Raw genomic sequence first — 19,709 nt, forward strand, 5'->3', positions numbered from 1 at the left:
GCCCTGGCAGCCACGATCAAGCATGACTTAGTCCCTTTCCTTCAACACTGTGCTAAAAACCATGCACAGCACGGTCAGAGCTGCAGTGTTCTTAGCATAAGGATGCAGAGTGTTAGGGAACTGGGATCACACAGTGAGATGTCCCCATTTCTGCTGTGGGAGGGTGTGTGAAAGGTGTCTGTTTGTCAGGAGCCCTCCTAAAGGGAGCTTTCCTGCTAGTGGGGCTGAGAAGAGGGCTTGGGAAGTGATTTTATGAGGTTCTTGTTAATTTGGATCTTGATTCAGATACCAGAAGTGTTTTCCATATTTTCCAGGCATCCATCTGTCACAGTGATGAGCCCTGCACAGTACTTTGTCAGCAAATAAATGAAATATTCTGGTGAGATTCACTGCATTTAATGCTGGGAGATGAGATCTGGCTTGCGAGATACTTGTACCTCATGCTGCTTATCTTACTTTGTACAGGTTTTTGTCCCAGTATTTTAATAGATACTGTTTTGTTTGTGTAAAATTATGCTGAAGAGCATAAGTAACTGGACAGAATCCCAGAGGTCAGATTGTGGGGAGCAGTTTGTGTGGGGATAAAGAGCATGGCTGAGCATCTTCCAGGCACTGCAGAGGTTGAGCCAAAGGGCCAGAGGCTGATGGGGATGGTGGGATTGGTAACCAGCAGCTGACTGGGGAAGCTGGGAAGCTTCTGGCACCACTGGCTCCCACCAAGCCTCTCAGACCTCCAAGTCACTGAGCAGAGGATTCATGTTTAACTGTGATGCTGAAGCTCTCTGGCTCCATCATTAAAAAAACCCAGCGGCGCTGGGGGAATTGAGCAGTTAATTAACTTGCCAAGTGGTAACGTTGACCAGAATTATGCAGGAAGACTTCTATTTTAGTTAATTACAGTTTTGTTGTAGGCCATTAGTAAATTGAAACAATTGCAGAGTAAGACCCAGTGGAGGTTGGCCAGCAGGGCTGTGGCCACCTGCCAGCCAGCTCTGGAGCTCTGGGGAGGCCAGGCACACCCCAGCCCTGCAGCCCTCACTGCTGACCCCCCTACCCCTGGGGGAGCAGGGGCAGCCATGGGCACAGCACTCGCTGCCCCTTCAGCAGAGCTGGCAGGAGTTGTGGCCAAGCCCCTGATGCCACTCTCATGGTGCACAGGTGAAACCTGGCATGGCCATTCCCACTTAGATGCAATGTCTTAAACGAAGCTGCCTTCCCTCAGTCCCTCATGTCCTGCCCCCAGGGCTCTGTCCTGCCTCTTGTGACCCCAGCAGCCCTGATTGTCTGTCCAGAAACCCACTTTTCCTGTGACTCTTCTGGAAATCCCAGTTTTTTGGATGCAAAGAAAGCAGGGAGCCCGAGGAATCAGGGCAGTGACCCTCAAAGGCTGTAAGCTGATAACCAGCTGGGCTGGGCAGCCCCCAGTGGCCTCACCCCCCTCCTCTGGCTGGCTGTGTTCCAGTGTGCCCTGCCGTGCCAGCGCCTCTTCATTTCAGATGGCATCTCAGGCACACTTTGGTTTCATCCCTCTCCTTAATTATTGATGCTTTCCTCTGCCTGGAGCCCACTCTGCATCCCAGCAGTGTTGCCCATCTTCCCTGCATTCCACAGCCTTCACCAGCCCCAGCTCCCCATAACTGTGCTCCCCTTGGTTAAACCCCCCATGGCCACCACCACAGTTCTAAGGCAGCAAGCCTCAGTGCCAAGCAAAGGCCAATCCTCACCCTGGTCAGGGCCAAGGTTTCCAGCATCTTTAAGTGTGGAGACAGACAGAAGCTGCTGTGCCTTTGCCATAAGCTCCTTACCCATTTTCCACCTCAACGAGGGGCACCCTGGCTTCCTGGGCATCCACGGGTTTGGCCATGTAAAGCACTAAATACAGCCTAATTATTATTATCTTCGTGGGATCTGGTTAATCTCAATGGGGATTTACAAGCTGTTAGCAAAGCAGCCACTCCTCCAATGTTTGCATTTTTCTCAGGGGCAGCTTAATCCCCTTGGCCGTGTTCTCTGGGAAATGCTTGAGGCCAGGTTATGTGGAGGAGGAAGCTGCCTCAGAGCCAGTCCCTGTGAGAGGGAGCAGAGGTGCTGTGGGATAACAAACACCGAGCTGATAACGCTGCAGGAGAGGGACGGATCGTTTGTCACCGGCACAAGGCTGGGAGAGGCCTCAGCTTCAGCCTCCCTACATCCTAAATCCCCCTGGGATTTAGCCCTCACACACATGACAGGTGTCAGTGCTGGGGTTGATGGGGCTGCAGAGGTCTCTTAAAGATGGACCCAAGAGCTCAGAATGGTTTACCAGAGGCATTCCCCCTGGCATGGGCAGCTTTGCTTGCCTCCACCTTCCCGCAGCTGCCGTGGGCAGGATTTCTCTCTCCCTCATGTGCATGTGGGAGCTGGGCAGCTCACAGCTGCTGCTGCTGGAGCGTTCACTGCAGCCCCTGTGAGCTGTGATGGCAAATGCTGTGCTGGCTGCTGCAGCACGGTCTGTGCTCACACACAGCTCCACGTGGCACTGGCTGTGACAGGAATGGGGCTCTCCCACAGCTCAGGAAAATTCAGCTATCCCTTTGCTGCTTTTGTGCCACAACCTCACAGTGATTTTCCACACGGGTTCAGATTGAGGCACAGGGTGCAGGACTGTCAGCAGGGTCTCTTCAGCATGTAAGATCCCAGAGGTGCTGAAGGAAAAGACAGTAAGAGAAAATGCAAACTCAGCATATGCCAGTCTCTTAGTTTGAGTGTCTCTGGGGCTTGGCAGGCACCTCTCACAGCTGGCAAAGCCCAAGGACCTTCTCTGCTTGTCTTTCCTTGGTTCCTGCCTTCCCTCTGTACCCTGGCCCTCCTGCCTGCTTTGAAAGACGAGGGCCATTTCAGAGTGGAGCTCCACAATCTTTTTGGCAGAGCTATTTTTAATAGAGATTGTTCCCTTGTCCACTTCCCAGTGCAGTCCCATGAAGAGCAGAGCTGTCACATCTACGAGAGCAGGATGGCAGGGTGAGCTGCTCAAACTGGGGCAGCTGCCAAGAGGAATGGCTGTAGAGCCACAGCTGGGAGGAACCTCAGGGAGGAGCCTCAGACCAACCTGCAGAGACATCAGATCATAGAACCGTAGAACGATTTGTGTTGGAAGGGACTTTCATCTCATTCCAGCCCCTCTGCCATGGGCAGAGTCACCTTCCACTAGACCAGGTTGCTCAAAGCCCCATCCAGCCTGATCAGGGATGGGCATCCCCATGGGATAGATTATTACTTTGCTTGTCTGGTTGTGGAGGAGCCCTAAGCCTCGTGCTGATGAGATCACACCAGCAGTGACACCTGCCTCTCCATGGGCTCCTTGAAGGGCACCTGATTGGCACTCAGCATCTGCAGGCCAGTCTTGGCCTTCTACAGTCTTTCTGGCTCAAATTTTTCTCTGGAAGGGCAAAAGCAGTTGTGCCCATCACATATGCAGAGCTCCCCAGTCACCAAAGTTTGGTAGGTTGGGACATCATTAGGATATCCAATGCCCCATTCAGGGAAGGTGTAAAGGATCTGAGTGAGGCAGGCTGGGTTGTTCAAGGCAAGCTGATCTCCTCAAGCTCCTTCAGGACCATGCTGGGAGCTGGTGTGGTGCTGTGGCAGACAGGTATGGGCAGGAACTGAGCTGAGCTTTGCCCTGGCACATCCAACCCATCCCTTGTGCATTGTGCCCTGCCCTCACTGCCTGCATCAAGGAGGGAGCTCTGGCAAAGAAAAATGGGATTGCTGAATGAAAAATGAAAGGTCGTGTATTTCCATGAGGCATGGTTTCAATTTGTGTCACACAATCACATTTCCTTCTGCGCTCTGGAATAATTACACAGCAGAGTGGGGCAAGCAGATCTGATTCAGAGGCACGGGAATGAGTTCTGAAATAAAAGAAGACAAATGCAATCATTAAGATACAATAGGCTGCACTTGCCCCTTAATTAGACTTTCTCTTTGATTAAGCAGTAATTAAATATTACCATGCAGAAAGGGATTTTTTTAATGGCCCTCCAAAGCCCTAATGTATTCTTAAGATGTTTGTGTGAAGAGCAGGGGCTGCTGCAGGGTGCTGGGTGTGGGAGGATGTTTTACACCTGCCCCTTTCCTGCAGGAGCAGCCCTCCTGCCCCTGTGCTCCCTGGAGAGCGTGGGGCTGGATGGCTGCTCCTGGGCTGGATTGCTGCAGAGGTGAAGATGTGTCCCTGGGAAAGCCCTGCTGCTCCTGGCCACTACCAGCTGCAAGGCATCTCCAGCATCTCACCATAACCTGGAGACTCCTGGGATGCAGATGACAAGGCTGTCACAGTTCTGCTGTCCCATAGGTGTGGGATTTAGAGTCATAGATTAGAATCACGGAATTGTTCGGGTTGGAAAAGACTCTTGAGATCATGGAGTCCAACTGTTATCCCAGCACTGCCAAGGCCACCACTAAACTCTGTCCCTAAGCACCACATCTACACATCTTTTAAATCCCTTCAGGGATGGTGACTCCACCATTTCCCTGGGCAGCCTGTTCCAGTGCTTGACAACCCTTTCAGTGAAGAAATTTTTCCTAATACTCAATCTAAACATTCCCTAGTGTAACCTGAGGCTATTTCCTCAATGTCATTTTGATGAACCCAATCTTCTCCAGGCAGACCATGGCCTCTGGGATCCCAGGGCACACAGCCCTGGCTCCAGGCTGGTCCAGATGAAGACCAAGACCACCTCTCAGACAGCATGATATCTCCTCAGGGCCAGCCACCCACTGAGGTTGGCCACCCTGATCTTTGGGAGCCATGGAGCAGCAAAGGAGAAGTCTGGGAAAAGAACCTGGAGCATACTGTGCTGTTAGCAGCAAAACTGAAGAGATTTAAGATGCTGAAACATCTAAAGTGAAGGGAATGTCAGGCCCCTATTCCTGGACATTCCTGGGTGGGTAAAAATAGCCCTGGGACGACCTGGGGGAGGAAAGTGCTTCTGATCTCTTAATGCAGAGCCCCTGCCTTAGCCCTGTGGGCTCTCTGCCACTCACAGCCCCGCTTGCCTCTGCTTTTTGCAGGCCATAAAACGACAGCTCTTGCTGAGAATTTCACTAGACAAGATTGTCTTGTTCTTTTCCTGCACAGCGTGTACTTTGGGTAATATCTTTGGGAAATTCTGGCATACTTGTGTAGCGGGTATTTTTGTTAACCTAGAAAAAAGAGCCATAAGTGTTATGATTATGCTATTAAACCTTTATAGTATCAAAGAAAACAAATCAGAGCGAGAGAGGAGCTGTATGAAGCTGAGAAGTGTTAAGCTACGGTAGTAATATGCCTTTGATTGTTTAATTTCATTAAAACTGAAATACCACAAGGCTGAAGAATGAAAAAGCTGGTGATGCTGAGGGGTTGTGGGGAGAGTGTGCAATCCCTGTGCTGCAGCCATGGTACCTCTGTATGGACATCTCTGGGTTCTGGACAAGGGTAGGGATGGGTTGGAGCTGGGTGTGGATGGTTTTCAGGGTATGGCTATGACACTGCATGCCCCTCCACAGCTGGTTACTTGGTTTGGGCGGGCCAAATCCTCTGCACCATTGCCGGGTGTCCCACCAGCAGAGCTCCTCCGTGATAAGATCCCTGCTGGGGTGAAGCTCCCAGAATTTCAACAGAACTTTTCCTTCCATTCTTTTGCAGAAGAACGAATGGCTGTGCTTGAACTGCCAAACTCAGCGGCTGCTCGAAGGGAGCCTCGGCGACCCTGCCCCAATGCCACTGCCTACCCCGAAGCCTCCATCCAGCGGCTCCCCGCGGCACCAGCCGCCCGCCGCCGGCCAGCAGAGAGCGCCCACGCCGGCACCCGTGCCCGCCGAGGCAGCGCCCCCCGAGCCGCAGCCCTCGCCCGCCAGGAGCCTCCGCGCTGCTGAGCAGGGCAGAACCCCGAGCCCTGCCCCAGCGGAGAAGAAGCCCCCACCGCCAGCAGAAAAGAAGCCCCTGGTGCCGGCAGAGGAAAAGCCCCTGCCCAAAGCTGCCCCGGAGCCTTCCAGAGCTCCTGAGAGCATCGCTCCAAAGGGGAAGAGCATGACCCCCAAAGCAGAGGTGGAGAGAAAGGAGAGCCAGGCACTCCCCGAGGCACCGCGGGCAAAGGAGCAGGAGGTGAGCGCTCAGGGAGCATCCAGCTCCGAGCATCGCTGGGCACCACACCCTGCCCCAGGCTGGCCTGGTACTGAGCTGTGCCTCTGTCAGTAGTTGTACCCACAGATGGGGAAAGACCTTCACAGGCTCCATGGCAGCATGCTGGTATTTGCCTTCTTTTTATTAGGGTTACATCAGTTCAGGCAAAATGCAATAGTTCAGGTCATGTCTGGCCTCTGCATTTCTTTTGAATAATATAATGGTAGCTAGGATTTGTTGTCAAATGGAAAACTCATTTTCCAGCATTCCATGTTGCAGCAGTGGGTGTTTTTCATACTCTTTATCCCACTTTTTCTAAAATTCATAACAATTTGGGGAAACATTTGGCTACCTTGGGATGGTGTTTCCCCACAAGCAACCATCCCAGCAGCAGCCAGCAGAGCCCCCCATGGGGAGGGGACATGGCAGAAGGTCCCCACCAGCTGGGAGCGAATGGCTGCTCCCCTCACTGCTGTGGAGCCCCCAGGGAAGAGGCTCCTTGGGTCCCCAAAATCAAGTGGTCTGTGGTGCCTCTGGCAGGGTGGCAGGTCCTGCCAGGGCTGGGTGTGATGGCACAGTGCCCGTGGCTCAGTCCCTCACACTGCCAATTGTCAAACCAATTAAAGGGGGCTGTTTATTTCTGCTGGCATCTAGCAAGGATCCTGGGGCCAGCCCTGCTTCTGAAGGGTGCTTTGGGGGCTGGGGTGTCACCCTGGTTTTCTAGGATTTTCTAAGCCTTCTGATGTTGACATTCTTGTAGTGAACTTTCCCACACACTTTTTCTCCAGATGTCGCAGATCGACACGAAGGGACACAGGCACACACCGCTCTCAGGTGAAAGGAAAAAAGGAAAGTTTTATTCTCTGACTCCACTATTTATAGTTTTACAAGGGTGACAGTGGATTGGAAGGTGACAGTACCACCTCTGCAATGCCACAGGTCAAACCAACAGTCCATCAAATCTCTCTTCCTCCAAAAGGAATGAAAAACAATGAGTTGTTTACAGAAAAAGTGTGTGGGAAAGTTCACTACAAGAATGTCAACATCAGAAGGCTTAGAAAATCCTAGAAAACCAGGGTGACACTGGGGCCCAGTTTTTCAAACGTATTTCTTAGTCCCCCAATGTATTTATGCCCGGGGCCATTTGCTGTACCATCCCCTGCTTGCAGCACACCTTCTAACCTGCTGTTATTAGCACAGACAAGTTACTGATGTGCCACTGAATTGGGGAACACAGGATGGTCCCCATCCTCTGCTCTGGGCTGGCTCCCAGTGGTGCCTAGACTTTTTGTGTGCTCCTTGGGAGACAGTTTGGGGGAATTATGAGCAGCAGCTCTGGAGCTGCCTGGATGTGACGCTGTGTTCTCCCTTGCCTGCAGGACGGCAGCAAGCCTTACCCCCCAGACCTGTCCCGCAGCCCCCAGAGCCTCAGCGACACCGGCTACTCCTCCGATGGCATCTCCAGCTCCCAGAGCGAGATCACCGGCCTGGTGCAGCAGGAAGAGGAGAAGCTGAGCAGCACTGGGCTGGCTGGGCAGAGCCCCCCCAGCCCCTCTGAGCTCACCAAGCTGGAGAGCAGCATGCGGCCTCTCCTGGAAGGCCGGGGTGCACCCACACAGTCCCCTGAGCGCAGCAAGAGCCGCACAGAGCCGCAGGAAGACCAGCGGCAACAGCAGCGGCCACGGTACCTCTCCATCACCCCTGAAGCCTTTGACTCCGATGAGGAGCTGGAAGACATCCTGGAGGAGGATGAGGAGTGGGATAACCAGCGTGAGCGGCGGGAGAGCGCAGAGTCCTCAGATGAGTTTGGCAGCAAGCTGCGGCATGACTATGTGGAGGACAGCAGCGAGGGGGGCTTCTCCCCAGTGCCCCCCCGGACCAAGGGCCAGGAGGCCGAGGTGACAGATGAGGAGTTCATGCGGAGACAGATCCTGGAGATGAGTGCTGAGGAGGACAACCTTGAGGAGGAGGAGGAAGGCTATGGGCGCACCAAGTACAGCATCCCCAAAGCTGGGCAGAAGAGCGAGGCAGAGAAGGGCAAAGAGCCAGCGTCGGCCAAGCGGCGCCTGCCACACGGTGCCAGCAGCATGTACACAGGAGAAGAGAGCAAAGAGGTGGAGGCAGTGGAGGGGGATGACTTGAGCACGGCCCAGGGTGGGCTGCGGCGATTCAAGACCATCGAGCTGAACAGCACAACTGGCTATGGCCGGGAGATGGAGATTGGCCAGGAGCCAGACACCAGTGTGGACCGGGAGCCCGAGCTGGAGATGGAGAGCCTGACAGGCTCCCCTGAGGAGCGCTCACGGGGCGAGTACTCCTCCACCCTGCCAGCCACAACACCCAGCTACACCTCGGGCACCTCACCCACCTCTATCTCCTCGCTGGAGGAAGATAGCGACAGCAGCCCCAGCCGCCGGCAGCGCCTGGAGGAGGTGAAGCAGCAGAGGAAGGCTCGGCATCGCTCACACGGTCCCTTGCTGCCCACCATTGAGGATTCATCTGAGGAGGAGGAGATGCGGGAGGAAGAGGAGCTCCTGCGGGAGCAGGAGAAGATGCGGGAGGTGGAGCAGCAGCGCATCCGGAGCACAGCGCGCAAGACCAAGCGTGACAAGGAGGAGCTGAGGGCCCAGCGGAGGAGGGAGCGCTCCAAAACCCCCCCCAGCAATCTCTCCCCCATCGAGGATGCCTCCCCCACAGAGGAGCTGCGACAGGCGGCAGAGATGGAGGAGCTGCACCGCTCCTCCTGCTCCGAGTACTCGCCTTCCATTGACTCAGAAGCAGAGAGCTTTGATGCTGTGACCTCCAAGCTGTACAAGTCTGGCAGCGAATACAACCTGCCCACTTTCATGTCACTGTACTCCCCGACAGAGAAGGTGGAGAGTGCTGCCAGCCAGCCCATCAGCAAGCCCCTGAAAAGCGCCGAGGAAGCCTATGAGGAGATGATGCGGAAGGCAGAGATGATGCAGAAGCAGCAGGTCCAGCAGGCCCAGCCTGCCTCTTCCTACAGCAGCACCTTCCAGCAGGTTGGCTACCGCAGTACTGAGGGCCAGAACGGCTTTGACTACCAATATGGCGAGGAATACCAGTACGATGGCGGCCTCACGCGCCCCTCCCAGCCCGACTATTCCAGTGCCCTGCCAAAGGCAGGGGCAGTGTACGAGGAGATCCTGCAGACCTCAAAGAGCATCTCCAGGATGCACCAGTCCTCTTCCTTTGATCTGGGTGAGAAGGTCAAGGGGCAGGAGGAGGCGTACCAGGAGAAGCATTTCCTCAATGCAGAGAGCGCCTACGCTGACCTGCTGAAGCAGAATGGTGGCCCACTGACCCCTGGCACAAGCCCCACACAGCTCTCTGCTCCTGTCTCCTTCGCCAGCTCCGACAGCAGCACTGGCAAGACTATTCCTGATGTCCGGGTCACTCAGCATTTTGCAAAAGAGGGACAAGACCTAGGCAAGCTCCAGAGTGCCCCGGCAGCACCCAGCCCAGTGTCCAAGGTTACTACCACTCCTTATGCTTACAGCAAAGGCACCAGCACGGTGACAACAGCAGCAGGCAGCCCTGGGAGTGCGCTGCAGAGCTACAGCTCACCAAGTCCGGAGGCCCCATCCATAGGTGGGAGAAGCTACACTCCATCAAAGAGCACTGTCAGCTATGGCTCACAGACCGAGGATACCACCAGAACCAGGACGGTGGAGATTAGCGTGCAGACAGCCAGGGAGAAGATCCCAGCCGTGAGTGACAGCAAGCCTACACTGCCCAAGACATACACCTTCTTCAAGAGCTCCAGCCCTCCGCTCTCACCCACCTCACCCACGCAGAGTCCCACCCGCACTACAAAGGCCACAGCAGAGTTTTCCACACAGACACAGAGCCCAGTGCTCTCCTATGATGGTCCTTCTGCTGCTGCTGCTGGCCCGGACACCTCTTCCCCCATGGTGGCGCAGGGAACACAGACACCACACCGGGCGGGCTCTCCGCGCCTGACTCGGCAGGCGTCCTCACAGGACTCCCCCTTCATGGTGATCACACTGGCAGCTGATGCAGCCAGTCAAACCAAGCCAGTCAGCTCTGGCGCCCTGACATCTCCCACTTCGTCCCCCACCAGGCCAAGCCGGCAGCTGCTGGCACATGGTTACACCCAGACACCAGAGCCAGAGCAGCTGACAGGTGCCTACATCAGGGCACAGCCAGTGAAGGACCACGCCCAGAAAGCACCTGCCGTGACTTCAGCCCCTGATGGCATCACAGGACTCTACAGCTGGGGAGCACTCCCTGCAGAAAACATCTCCCTCTGCCGCATCTCCTCCATCCCTGGTACATCCCGGGTGGAGCCAGGGCCCAAGGTACCAAGCAGCAATGCTGTGGACTTACGGACCGCATTGAAGTCTGCCCCCATCATCATAACAGACCAAGGCATGGATCTCACATCTTTGGCCACTGAGGCCAGGAAGTACTGCCTGACCCTGGACCACATCCCCAACCGGCAGTCCACAGCCATCCAGCCCTTGATCATCAACCTCAATGCCCAGGAGCAGCCCCACGCCATCATCGCAGCAGCCAGCACTGCCAGCCTGGCCATCGCCTCTCCCATGATTCTCTCGCAGTCCAAGCAACCCATGGTCTATGGAGACCCTTTCCAGAGCCGTGTGGATTTTGGGCAGGGGACTGGGAGCCCAGTGTGCTTGGCGCAGGTGAAGCAGGTGGAGCAGGGTGTCCAGACAGCCACTGTCAGAGCCAGCGGGGTGGCCAGTGGCAAGCCCGAGCCTCCCGCTGCCCCCCAGACCAAATTTGCAAGGTACGGCATGCCAGGCCAGATGGTGAAGAAGGACGTGCTCCTCACACAGACCGGTGGGGCACAGAATGCCAGTGGCCTCTCACAGGCCTTCCCACCAGAGCCAGGATCGGAGGTGTACCGGGCAGTGCCAGTAGAGCTGAAGAGCCAGAGCCCTCTCCTTGCCCTGGGTGGCAAGAAATCCCAGGTGATGATGGTGCAGATGGAGGAAGCAGCTACTGGCCCGGTGACCAAAGTGCTGAAGGAGGAGGGGCCAGCCAACATCCTGGACCTCACGGGCGTGAAGCCAGAGAGCCAGGTGGCCTGCTGTGACATGGTCTACAAGTTTCCCTTTGGTGGCAGCTGCACGGGTGCTTTCAACCCCACCTCCAAGATGCCAGAGAAGAAAACTGGGGAGGCGGCAGTGATGCCTGGTCGGAAAGCTGGTGGACCAATGTATGGCAGCAGAGAGCCAGAGCTGCCAGAGACCTTCCCTTACCGGGAGCAGCCGGCCCCGGCACCTGCGCTCTACGAGGAGCAGAAGTTTTACCCAGCCAGCGCCTTTGGACGACTCTACTCCTCCATGTCGGACACGAACCTCTCTGAAATCGGGATGAGCTACTACCACACAAAGGGGGATCAGCCCTTCCCTGCCCCAGCAGGTGATGCGGCCGTGGACCTCAGCACCATGAAGCACTCCTACAGTGTGGGCTTTGCCGAAGGGGGTTACCTGGGCCAGGGGCCACAGTACGGCTCTTTTTCTGACCTCCGCCAACCAGGAGAGCTGCTGAGCCACCCCTTCCCCATGCGGAGGTACAGCTCGGCCTCCAACCTCTACTCTGACTACCGTTTCTCACACCGGGGGGACCTGGCCAGCTTCCAGGAGTCCAGCCTGGCCCACTACAGTGCCACCACGGCACGTGAGATCAGCCGCATGTGTGCTGCCCTCAACTCCATGGACCAGTACGGGGGCCGGCATGCCAACGGCCCTGATGTGCTGTCTTATGGCCCCAGCACTGGGCAGGGGGCCACAGGGGGGCTGGCAGCTCAGCAGCAGGGCCCTGTACCCCCCAAACCTGGTGGGATGTACAACCCCACCTTCCCTGAGGGACGGCAGGGCTTCAGCAACCTAGCACAGTACAACGTTCCTGGTGTTCGCCTGGGCGCCATCCGGCAAATGCTTCCTTCCACCGCAACCGTGCGGGCCGCCGACGGCATGATCTACTCCACCATCAACACCCCCATCGCCTCCACCCTGCCCATCACCACCCAGCCAGCCTCGGTGCTGCGGCCCATGCTGCGTGGGCTATACAGACCCTACGGCCCAGGTGGTGTGGCTGCAGTCCCACTGGCCAGCTTGGCCAGGCTGCCAGTTGTCACTCCCCGTGTCCCACTTGCAGCACAGGGCCTCTACCGCTTCCCGGCCCCAGGTCGGCCGGCCCCAGCAGCCTCGATGATGGAGACACCCGTCTACCTGGGGAAGCCTGTTGCCAGCACAGCCCCGGCAGCGGTGGGAGCTGCTCCTGCTGCCAAAGCACCCGCTGCCCCTGCTGCACCTGCCAGTGGCTTGCAGAGAGCAGAGCCACCACCAGCTGCCCCCCGTGCAGAGGCACCAGCAGCACCAGCAGCCCCCAAGGAGAGCGGGCCAGTGGCCACAGCGCCCAAGCCACCACTGGATGGAGCTCAGCGGGAGGAGAGGGAGCGGGAAGAGGAGCGTCAGCGCAAGCAGCAGGAGCACGTGCTGCAGCTGGAGCGGGAGCGCGTGGAGCTGGAGAAGCTGCGGCAGCTGCGGCTGCAGGAGGAGCTGGAGCGGGAGCGGGCCGAGCTGCAGCGGCACCGGGAGAAGGAGCAGCTGCTGGTGCAGCGGGAGCTGCAGGAGCTGCAGTGCATCAAGCAGCAGGTGCTGCAGCAGCAGCAGGAGGAGCGGCACGCGCAGCTGGCGCTGCAACGGGAGCAGCTCGCCCAGCAGCGCCTCCAGCTCGAGCACATCCACCAGCTCCAGCACCAGCTGCAGCAGCAGCTGGAGGAGCAGAAGCGGCAGAAGACCATCTTCCCCACTCCCGTGGAGCCCACTGCCCGCCCACCCGAGGGGCCCGCTGAGGCACCGCGGGTGCTGCCGCACAATGGGCAGGCATGGCCCCCAGCGGGCCAGACACCCCCAGAGGGGCCTGCCGGTCCCCGCTACCCCATGCCACAGCGGCCACTCAGCAGCTCAGCCTCAGACATGTCACTTCAAGTCGAGGAGTCCTGGGAACCCGGCCGGGGCATCAAGAAGAGGAACTCGATGCCACGGCTGAGGGATGCCTACGAGAAGGAGACCTTTGCGGCGCGGAAGATGGCGGACAGCAGCGTGCAGACAGACGAGGAGGACGGCGAGGAGCGGTTCATGCTGTCGCGGCGGCGGCGGACGCGGCGCAGCGCTGACTGCAGTGTGCAGACGGACGAGGAGGACAGCGGGGAGTGGGAGCAGCCTGTGCGCCGCCGGCGCTCCAGGGCCTCACGGCACACTGAGGCCAGCGCTGAGGGCAAGACAGACGGGGCAACCCGCACAGCCAGCGTGGGTATCCAGACCATCAGCGACTGCTCAGTGCAGACAGAGCCCGACCAGCTCCTCCGCGTCTCCCCCTCCATTCACATCACCACCCATGACCCCCGAGTGGAGATCGTGAAGTACATCTCAGCCCCAGAGAAGACACAGCGGGGTGAGAGCCTGGCCTGCCAGACAGAGCCAGAGCCAGCTCCCCAACCTGGCGTCGTGGTCCCCCAGCTGACGGTGCCCACCACCATCCCACCCTACTCCACCAGCCTCCAAATAGTGAGCACAGGCCCCCTGGACCCCCACGCTGTCCGGCAGCAGACCCTGGGCAAGTTTGAGAAGAAGAAGCCAGATCCCCTGGAAATTGGCTACCAATCCCATCTGCCAGCTGAATCCCTCTCCCAGCTGGTGACACGCCAGCCACCTCGCTCTCCCCAGGTCCTCTACTCACCTGTCTCCCCGTTGTCCCCCCATCGTCTCCTGGAGTCCTCCTTTGCCACCAGCGAGCGGCTGAACAAGGCCCACGTCCCCCCACAGAAGCACTTCACCACCGACTTAGCCCAGCGCCAGCAGACGCTGCCGCGCCCCATCAAGACCATGCAGCGCTCCCTGTCCGACCCCAAGCCCATCAGCCCCACCTCCGAGGAGGCCGGCAAGGACAGGTTCTCCCTCTACCAACACCCGCTGCTCCCCAGCTCACAGGTACGTCACCACAGGGAACAACCTTACCCTCAGGGAACAGCCCTGGGAGGCACCTCGGGACATTGCAGTTTCATTAGTCCTATGCAATTAATATTTCAAAAGGCCGGTCCCTGCAGCAGCTGATGGCAGCCAGCAGGCACAGACGTGCATGCCAACACCAGCAGCTGGAGGGAGGCCCTGGAGGTCCATTGGCTGCCCGAGCCTGTCAGCAGGCAGGAGATGCTGCGGGTTGGCAGCATCAGGGCTGTCCCCTGCTCCAGATGGGTCCCCCTTTGGTCTCGAGGAGCTACCACCATGCGCAGCTGCACTTAGGGTTGTGGTGGGTCTTGCTCACACTTTTGCCTCTACACACCAGGATTGCCTTGGGCAGTCAAGTGCACAGCCAAGAAGTCCCAGGGTAATTCCTGGGGCAGCAGCACCCACCAGTAATCCCCCAAGTCCCTCTGCGAAGTGCCCGTGGACAGAAAGCATTTTTTGCAGCAGAGGGTATGCACGTGGCCAGCTCGGCGCTTGGCTGGCTGCCACCCCTGGTAATTACTCACAGAAAGCGCCCTGCCTGTTACTTCCATCCTATTTATTGCGCTTTTACATAAACGCCGCTTTCTCAGTGCATGGGGGAACACGTGCACAGCAGGATGCCTCACCCCAGCCCCTAGAGCACGGGAGGACCACTGCAATGCTTGGGCTGGGATGTGTGGGGGACACCCACCTGCCCCCCTGACCAGATGTCCCTTGGCTTTGCAGGTGGGGGGGCTGCAGTCAAGCTCGCTGGCACGCAAGGTGAAGCGGACGCTGCCCAGCCCACCACCTGAGGAGCCCCACGTCCCCTTGGCGAGCCCAGCTGCCTCCCAGCTCTACCTGAGCAGCCTGGCTCCCAAGGCCACCGCGCCTGTCACTAAGGCCAGCCTACTGAAGGAGCTGGACCGCGACCTGAGGCTGGTGGAGCATGAGGCCACCAAGCTGCGGAAGAAGCAGGCGGAGCTGGACGAGGAGGAGAAGGAGATCGATGCAAAGCTGAAGTACCTGGAGCTGGGCATCACCCAGCGCAAGGAGTCGCTGCTGAAGGATCGGGTTGGTGGGCGGGACCACCCCTACCTGCGCTACCCCGGGGATCGGCGCGACTACCTGTCAGACAGCGAGCTGCACAGCCTGCGCCTCGCCGCCTACGACAGCGCCGGCCTGCGCCCTGCCGGGCAGTACCCCGACTACACCGCCGCCGCCGCCGCTGCCGCCGCCGCCGCCGCCTCCTATGGCGCCTACCCGTACCCTGCCCCGCAGGGCCCCACCGCCTTCCCACCACCACGCCTCCAGCACCCCCAGTACCCCACTGCCAGCACCTCACAGGATGGCTTGCCGGCAGCTCCACTGCCCACCTTCACTTCGCCTGGTGGCTTCTCGGCCCCCGGCACCGCATACCCAGAGCTGGGCACCCCAGCCCAGCCAGGCTTCCAGCCCCCAAACCCCTACCAAGCCCCGAGCGCCTTCGCCGGGGCAGCCACCGTGCCGGCGGCACAGCCCACCCTCTACCAGAGCCCCGCAGACATAGCTGGCGGGCACCAGAAGCCGCGGCAGACTTCCCTGGCTGACCTGGAACAGAAGATCCCCACCAACTACGAGGTCATCGGTGCGGCCACCAGCTCCTCGGCTGTGCCTGACGTCACCTTCAGCAGTGCATCGGCGAGCAGTGGCTATGAGCAGTACAAGGCACCTGAGAGCCGGCCGGCTGAGAGAACCAGCACGGCACCAGGCCCCTCAGCCAGCTACTCTTCCGAGTCCCTCTACACCAATCTGGAGCAGAACATCCCCCGTAACTATGTGATGATCGAGGACATCAGCGAGCTCACCAAGGAGAGTTCGGCAGTGGACGGGCAGAAAGCAGAGCCAGTGGGCACGAGCGCCGATAGCCGCCACAGCAGAGAGAAGAGTGATCTAGGGGACACCGAGGGCTCCAGCCGTCCCTGCTGCTACACCAAAGCTGAGGAGGAGTCTGAGGAGGACATGTATGATCACCATGGCCCCGACCATCGTGGGAAGAACAGCTACTACCGGGGCACAGAAAGCAATGGCAGGGTGTCAGGGAGCTCCACCAGCTCGAGCTACTACTATGGGGACAGTGAGTACCGGCACTCCTCACGGATGGACAAGCACAGCTCTGGCACACCACTACCGAAGCATTCATCCAAGAACCTGGCACCTGCTGTCATCTCCTCCAAGCGCAGCAAGCACAGGAAGCAGGGCATGGAGCAGAAGATCTCCAAGTTCTCCCCCATTGAAGAAGCCAAAGATGTAGAGTCAGACCTGGCCTCCTACTCAACAACCACCTCAATTGGCAGCAGCAATGTGGCCTCCAGGGCCAAGAAGCTGCAGGATGAGATCACCTACGGCCTGAAGAAGAACGTCTATGAGCAGCAAAAGTACTACGGTGTCTCCAGCCGGGATCTGGTGGATGAGGAGGAGCGGGTCTACTCTTCCAGCAGCAGAACTCGCTCCTCTGGCTATGGGGTAGAAAAGTCCTCCAGCCGGGAGATGGGCGGCCGGAGCAAGTCCTATGAGCGGGAGAGCATGGAGCGCTCCCAGAAAGTCAGCTCCAAGCCCTCATCCCTCAGCATGAGCCAGAGCCGTGGGCGGGCGCCCATGCGCTCGCAGCACTCGGAGGAGGAGAGTCCTGTCAGTCCCATGGGGAAGTCAATGGGGGGGTCACGCACTGCAGGAGGGCCGGGCCCCCAGTCAGCAGGGGACCCCTGCTCCCAGTTCTGCTCCAGCCACTCGTTGCCTGATGTGCAAAAGCACATCAAAGATGTGCCAAGGAGTCACTCGTACAAGCACGAGGAGGGCTACGGCATGGATGATGCCCATTGCGTTGTCTCGGACAGCGAAGGTAACAGCTCCCCGTGGTGACCACCCCAGAGCATGGCACTTCCCCGGGGCATGCCCGTCCGCTCGTACGCAGAGACACTCTCACCGCCTCAGTTTGCTTGACACGTGCCTTCCTCCCCCTGCCCTGGGTGTTCGGTGTTAGCCGGTCCTGCACGGTGCCCTGCTGCGCCGCGTCCCGTCCCCACCGGCACGTGCTGTCCCCCGCGCGCGTGCCCGCTGCTTGTCCCTCCCACTTCATTGCATGGCTTCCGCCCGCGCAGCCTCGAGCGAGAGATTGACTGTGGTTTGTTTTTGGTTTCCGAAGCCTATCATTTGGGTCAGGAGGAAACAGACTGGTTTGATAAGCCCAGGGAGGCGCGGGCAGAGAGGGTCAGGCACTACGGTGGCCACTCTTCCTCACAGAAGAGACCCCCAGTTAAGCACACCTACCACGATTATGACGAGCCCCCCGATGAAGACCCGTGGCAGCATGACGACTACCCCCAACACCGCGAGCACCGGCACCACAGGGACTACGATCGCCACGCTGGCTCCTCCCGGCACGCCAGCGACGAGCCCCCACGCCGCTCATCGAAGCAGCACCCACGAGAATCTGGCCGCCATGAGCCCCGTGGCCACGGGCCTTCAGCCGGCCCCAAGAAGGCGCAGCAGCCCGAGTCCCGCGCGTCTTACGGCCCCAGCTCCGCTGATTACGCCCCATCATCCCGCCCCGCTGCTCACCACCACGGCACTGAGACCCCCAAGGCACAGAAACCTTCCCAGCCGCACGGGCCGGCCGCGCCAGCGCCGAAGCAGGAGCCCCTCACGCACCCACAGCAGCCGGCGGCCAGGCAGCAGCAGGCAGGGCAGCCGGCAGCGCGGCAGCAGCCGGCAGCACGCCAGGCTGCCCAGCCAGCAAGCTCGGCACAGCCTGAGACCAGGGGCAGGACACAGGGACCCCCCTCGTCCCGGCCACCGCAGCAGCAGCCAGGGCCGGCCCAGGCAGCAGGGAAGGCACCGGCCACACTCCATGCACAGCCGGGCGGGCACCCAGCACCGGCGGTAAGTACAGGCTTAGCTGGCCAGGCTGCATCCTGACCCCACAGCTCGGCCTGGAATCGGCACAGCTGGCTGCGGCCAGGGGCTGGCAGGGGAAGTGTTGGGAATGGGAGCCATGGAGTAAAGTGTATCCCACTCACACACCCAATACAGACACCCATAGGTGCTGTGGAAGCTGCCATCCCCTCGAGGGGACCCAGGAGGGGACAACACTCTGTCCTGGATGCTTTGCTCGTCTTCTGGGGTTGTGGAGCAGTGTTTGGGGGTTTCAGTGTCACCTCCCAGACTGTGCCACCCCTAGCAGATGCTCTGTTGGGAGGGTGAGCCCTGAGAACTGTTTTCTCCTTTCCAGACAAAAGTGGAGCCGACAGACACGTCCAAACCTGCAGCAAAAGTGCCACAGCAGCCGGGGAGAGCACCATCAGCACAGCCCCTGGGAGCAGCAGGTCAGTGAGCCCTAGTGGCACTGTGCCATCTGTCCCATCCCATGCCAGCTGCTTGGCACCCCAAAGCTCGGCTGAGCTCTGCCAGCCGGGCCTGTCCCCTGCTAACAGTGGCTTCGTTTGTCCCCCAGCAGACAGCAAGGCCGGTCCAAGGGCGGCTGGGCCACGTGGTCCCGCAGGCATGGCCACAGGGCAGCCCGGCGGGGAAGGAGAGAGTGTCTTCTCCAAAATCCTGCCAGGGGGGGCAGCGGAACAAGCAGGCAAACTAACTGAAGGTGAGGGCTGCTCCCGGGATGGGGACAGGGCGATGGTGCTCTTCTGCACCGAGACAGAGTCGGGCACCTTGGGGATGGCTGGGTGCAGCCAGTGGGATGCAGTGCTCCCACAGTTTGGGGCCCAGGGAGGTGGGGGACCAGGGTCACTACACCATCCTGACACCTGTCCTGCCTTCCCCACAGCGGTGTCAGCTTTCGGCAAGAAGTTCACTTCGTTCTGGTGAGAGAACGGCACAAGGTGAGTGCAGCCAGCAGTGGGCACTTTGCCATGGGCTCTCCCTGCCCCGGCCGTGCCTGATGCCCTCCTCCTCCCTTCCACTGCAGGAGTTTGGGAAGTGAGTGGAGATTTGAGTCGTTGCAGTGGAAAAACCTATGAAGAAGCCAATGAATTCAGCACGCGGCGCCAGACTCTGAGTATAACGGTGAGTGTACAGGGCACACCAGCACACAACTCCCCTCTGCTGTGCCACCTCTGAGGTTCCAGCAGCACCACTGTCCCCTGAGCACCTGCTGAGCCCTGCTTTGCCATACTCTCAGCCCCCAGGCTGGGAAAGACACAGCATGGACCCATCCCCTTCATGCTGGGTCACTCATCGCCATCTTCATCCCCAGGTGCTGGCCCCAGGCCGAGGCGTGGAGGCTTGGCCTTGTTCCACAGTCTCGGCAGCGCTGGTGCAGACCCTGGGTTTCCAGGGAAGCTTTGGGTGGTCCGGGCTCTGCTCCGGGAGCCCGTCCAGCGCGGGGGCGGGCGGAGGCGGCGGCAGCTGCTCCGCTGGCAGTGCCTCTTGGCTCTCTGGGGCCTTTTTGCTCGGGCCAGCGCTGCCGCTCGGCGGGGACCCTTCCGCGGGGAGAGGCTGCTCGGACTAACGCCTCTCTCTCTCGCTCTCTCTCTCTCTGTCTCTCTCTCTCTTTCTTTCTCTCT

The 19,709-nt window shown here is 59.1% G+C and overlaps 1 protein-coding gene across 1 annotated transcript in view; it reads left to right on the plus strand.

Moving 5' to 3' along the window:
* Positions 1-19,709, plus strand: part of BSN (bassoon presynaptic cytomatrix protein) — an 87,451-nt gene that overhangs the window by 67,160 nt on the left and 582 nt on the right. The window contains exons 4-11 of the mRNA XM_059480426.1: positions 5,669-6,127; positions 7,525-14,154; positions 14,899-17,032; positions 17,336-18,072; positions 18,422-18,515; positions 18,644-18,787; positions 18,971-19,025; positions 19,112-19,209. Of these exons, the coding sequence (XP_059336409.1) occupies positions 5,669-6,127; positions 7,525-14,154; positions 14,899-17,032; positions 17,336-18,072; positions 18,422-18,515; positions 18,644-18,787; positions 18,971-19,011 (10,239 nt within the window). The 3' untranslated portion in view covers positions 19,012-19,025; positions 19,112-19,209. The remainder of the gene's footprint in view (positions 1-5,668; positions 6,128-7,524; positions 14,155-14,898; positions 17,033-17,335; positions 18,073-18,421; positions 18,516-18,643; positions 18,788-18,970; positions 19,026-19,111; positions 19,210-19,709) is intronic.

This window comes from Ammospiza nelsoni, chromosome 11, assembly GCF_027579445.1.
Source record: "Ammospiza nelsoni isolate bAmmNel1 chromosome 11, bAmmNel1.pri, whole genome shotgun sequence".
NCBI classification, from domain to species: Eukaryota; Metazoa; Chordata; class Aves; order Passeriformes; family Passerellidae; genus Ammospiza; species Ammospiza nelsoni.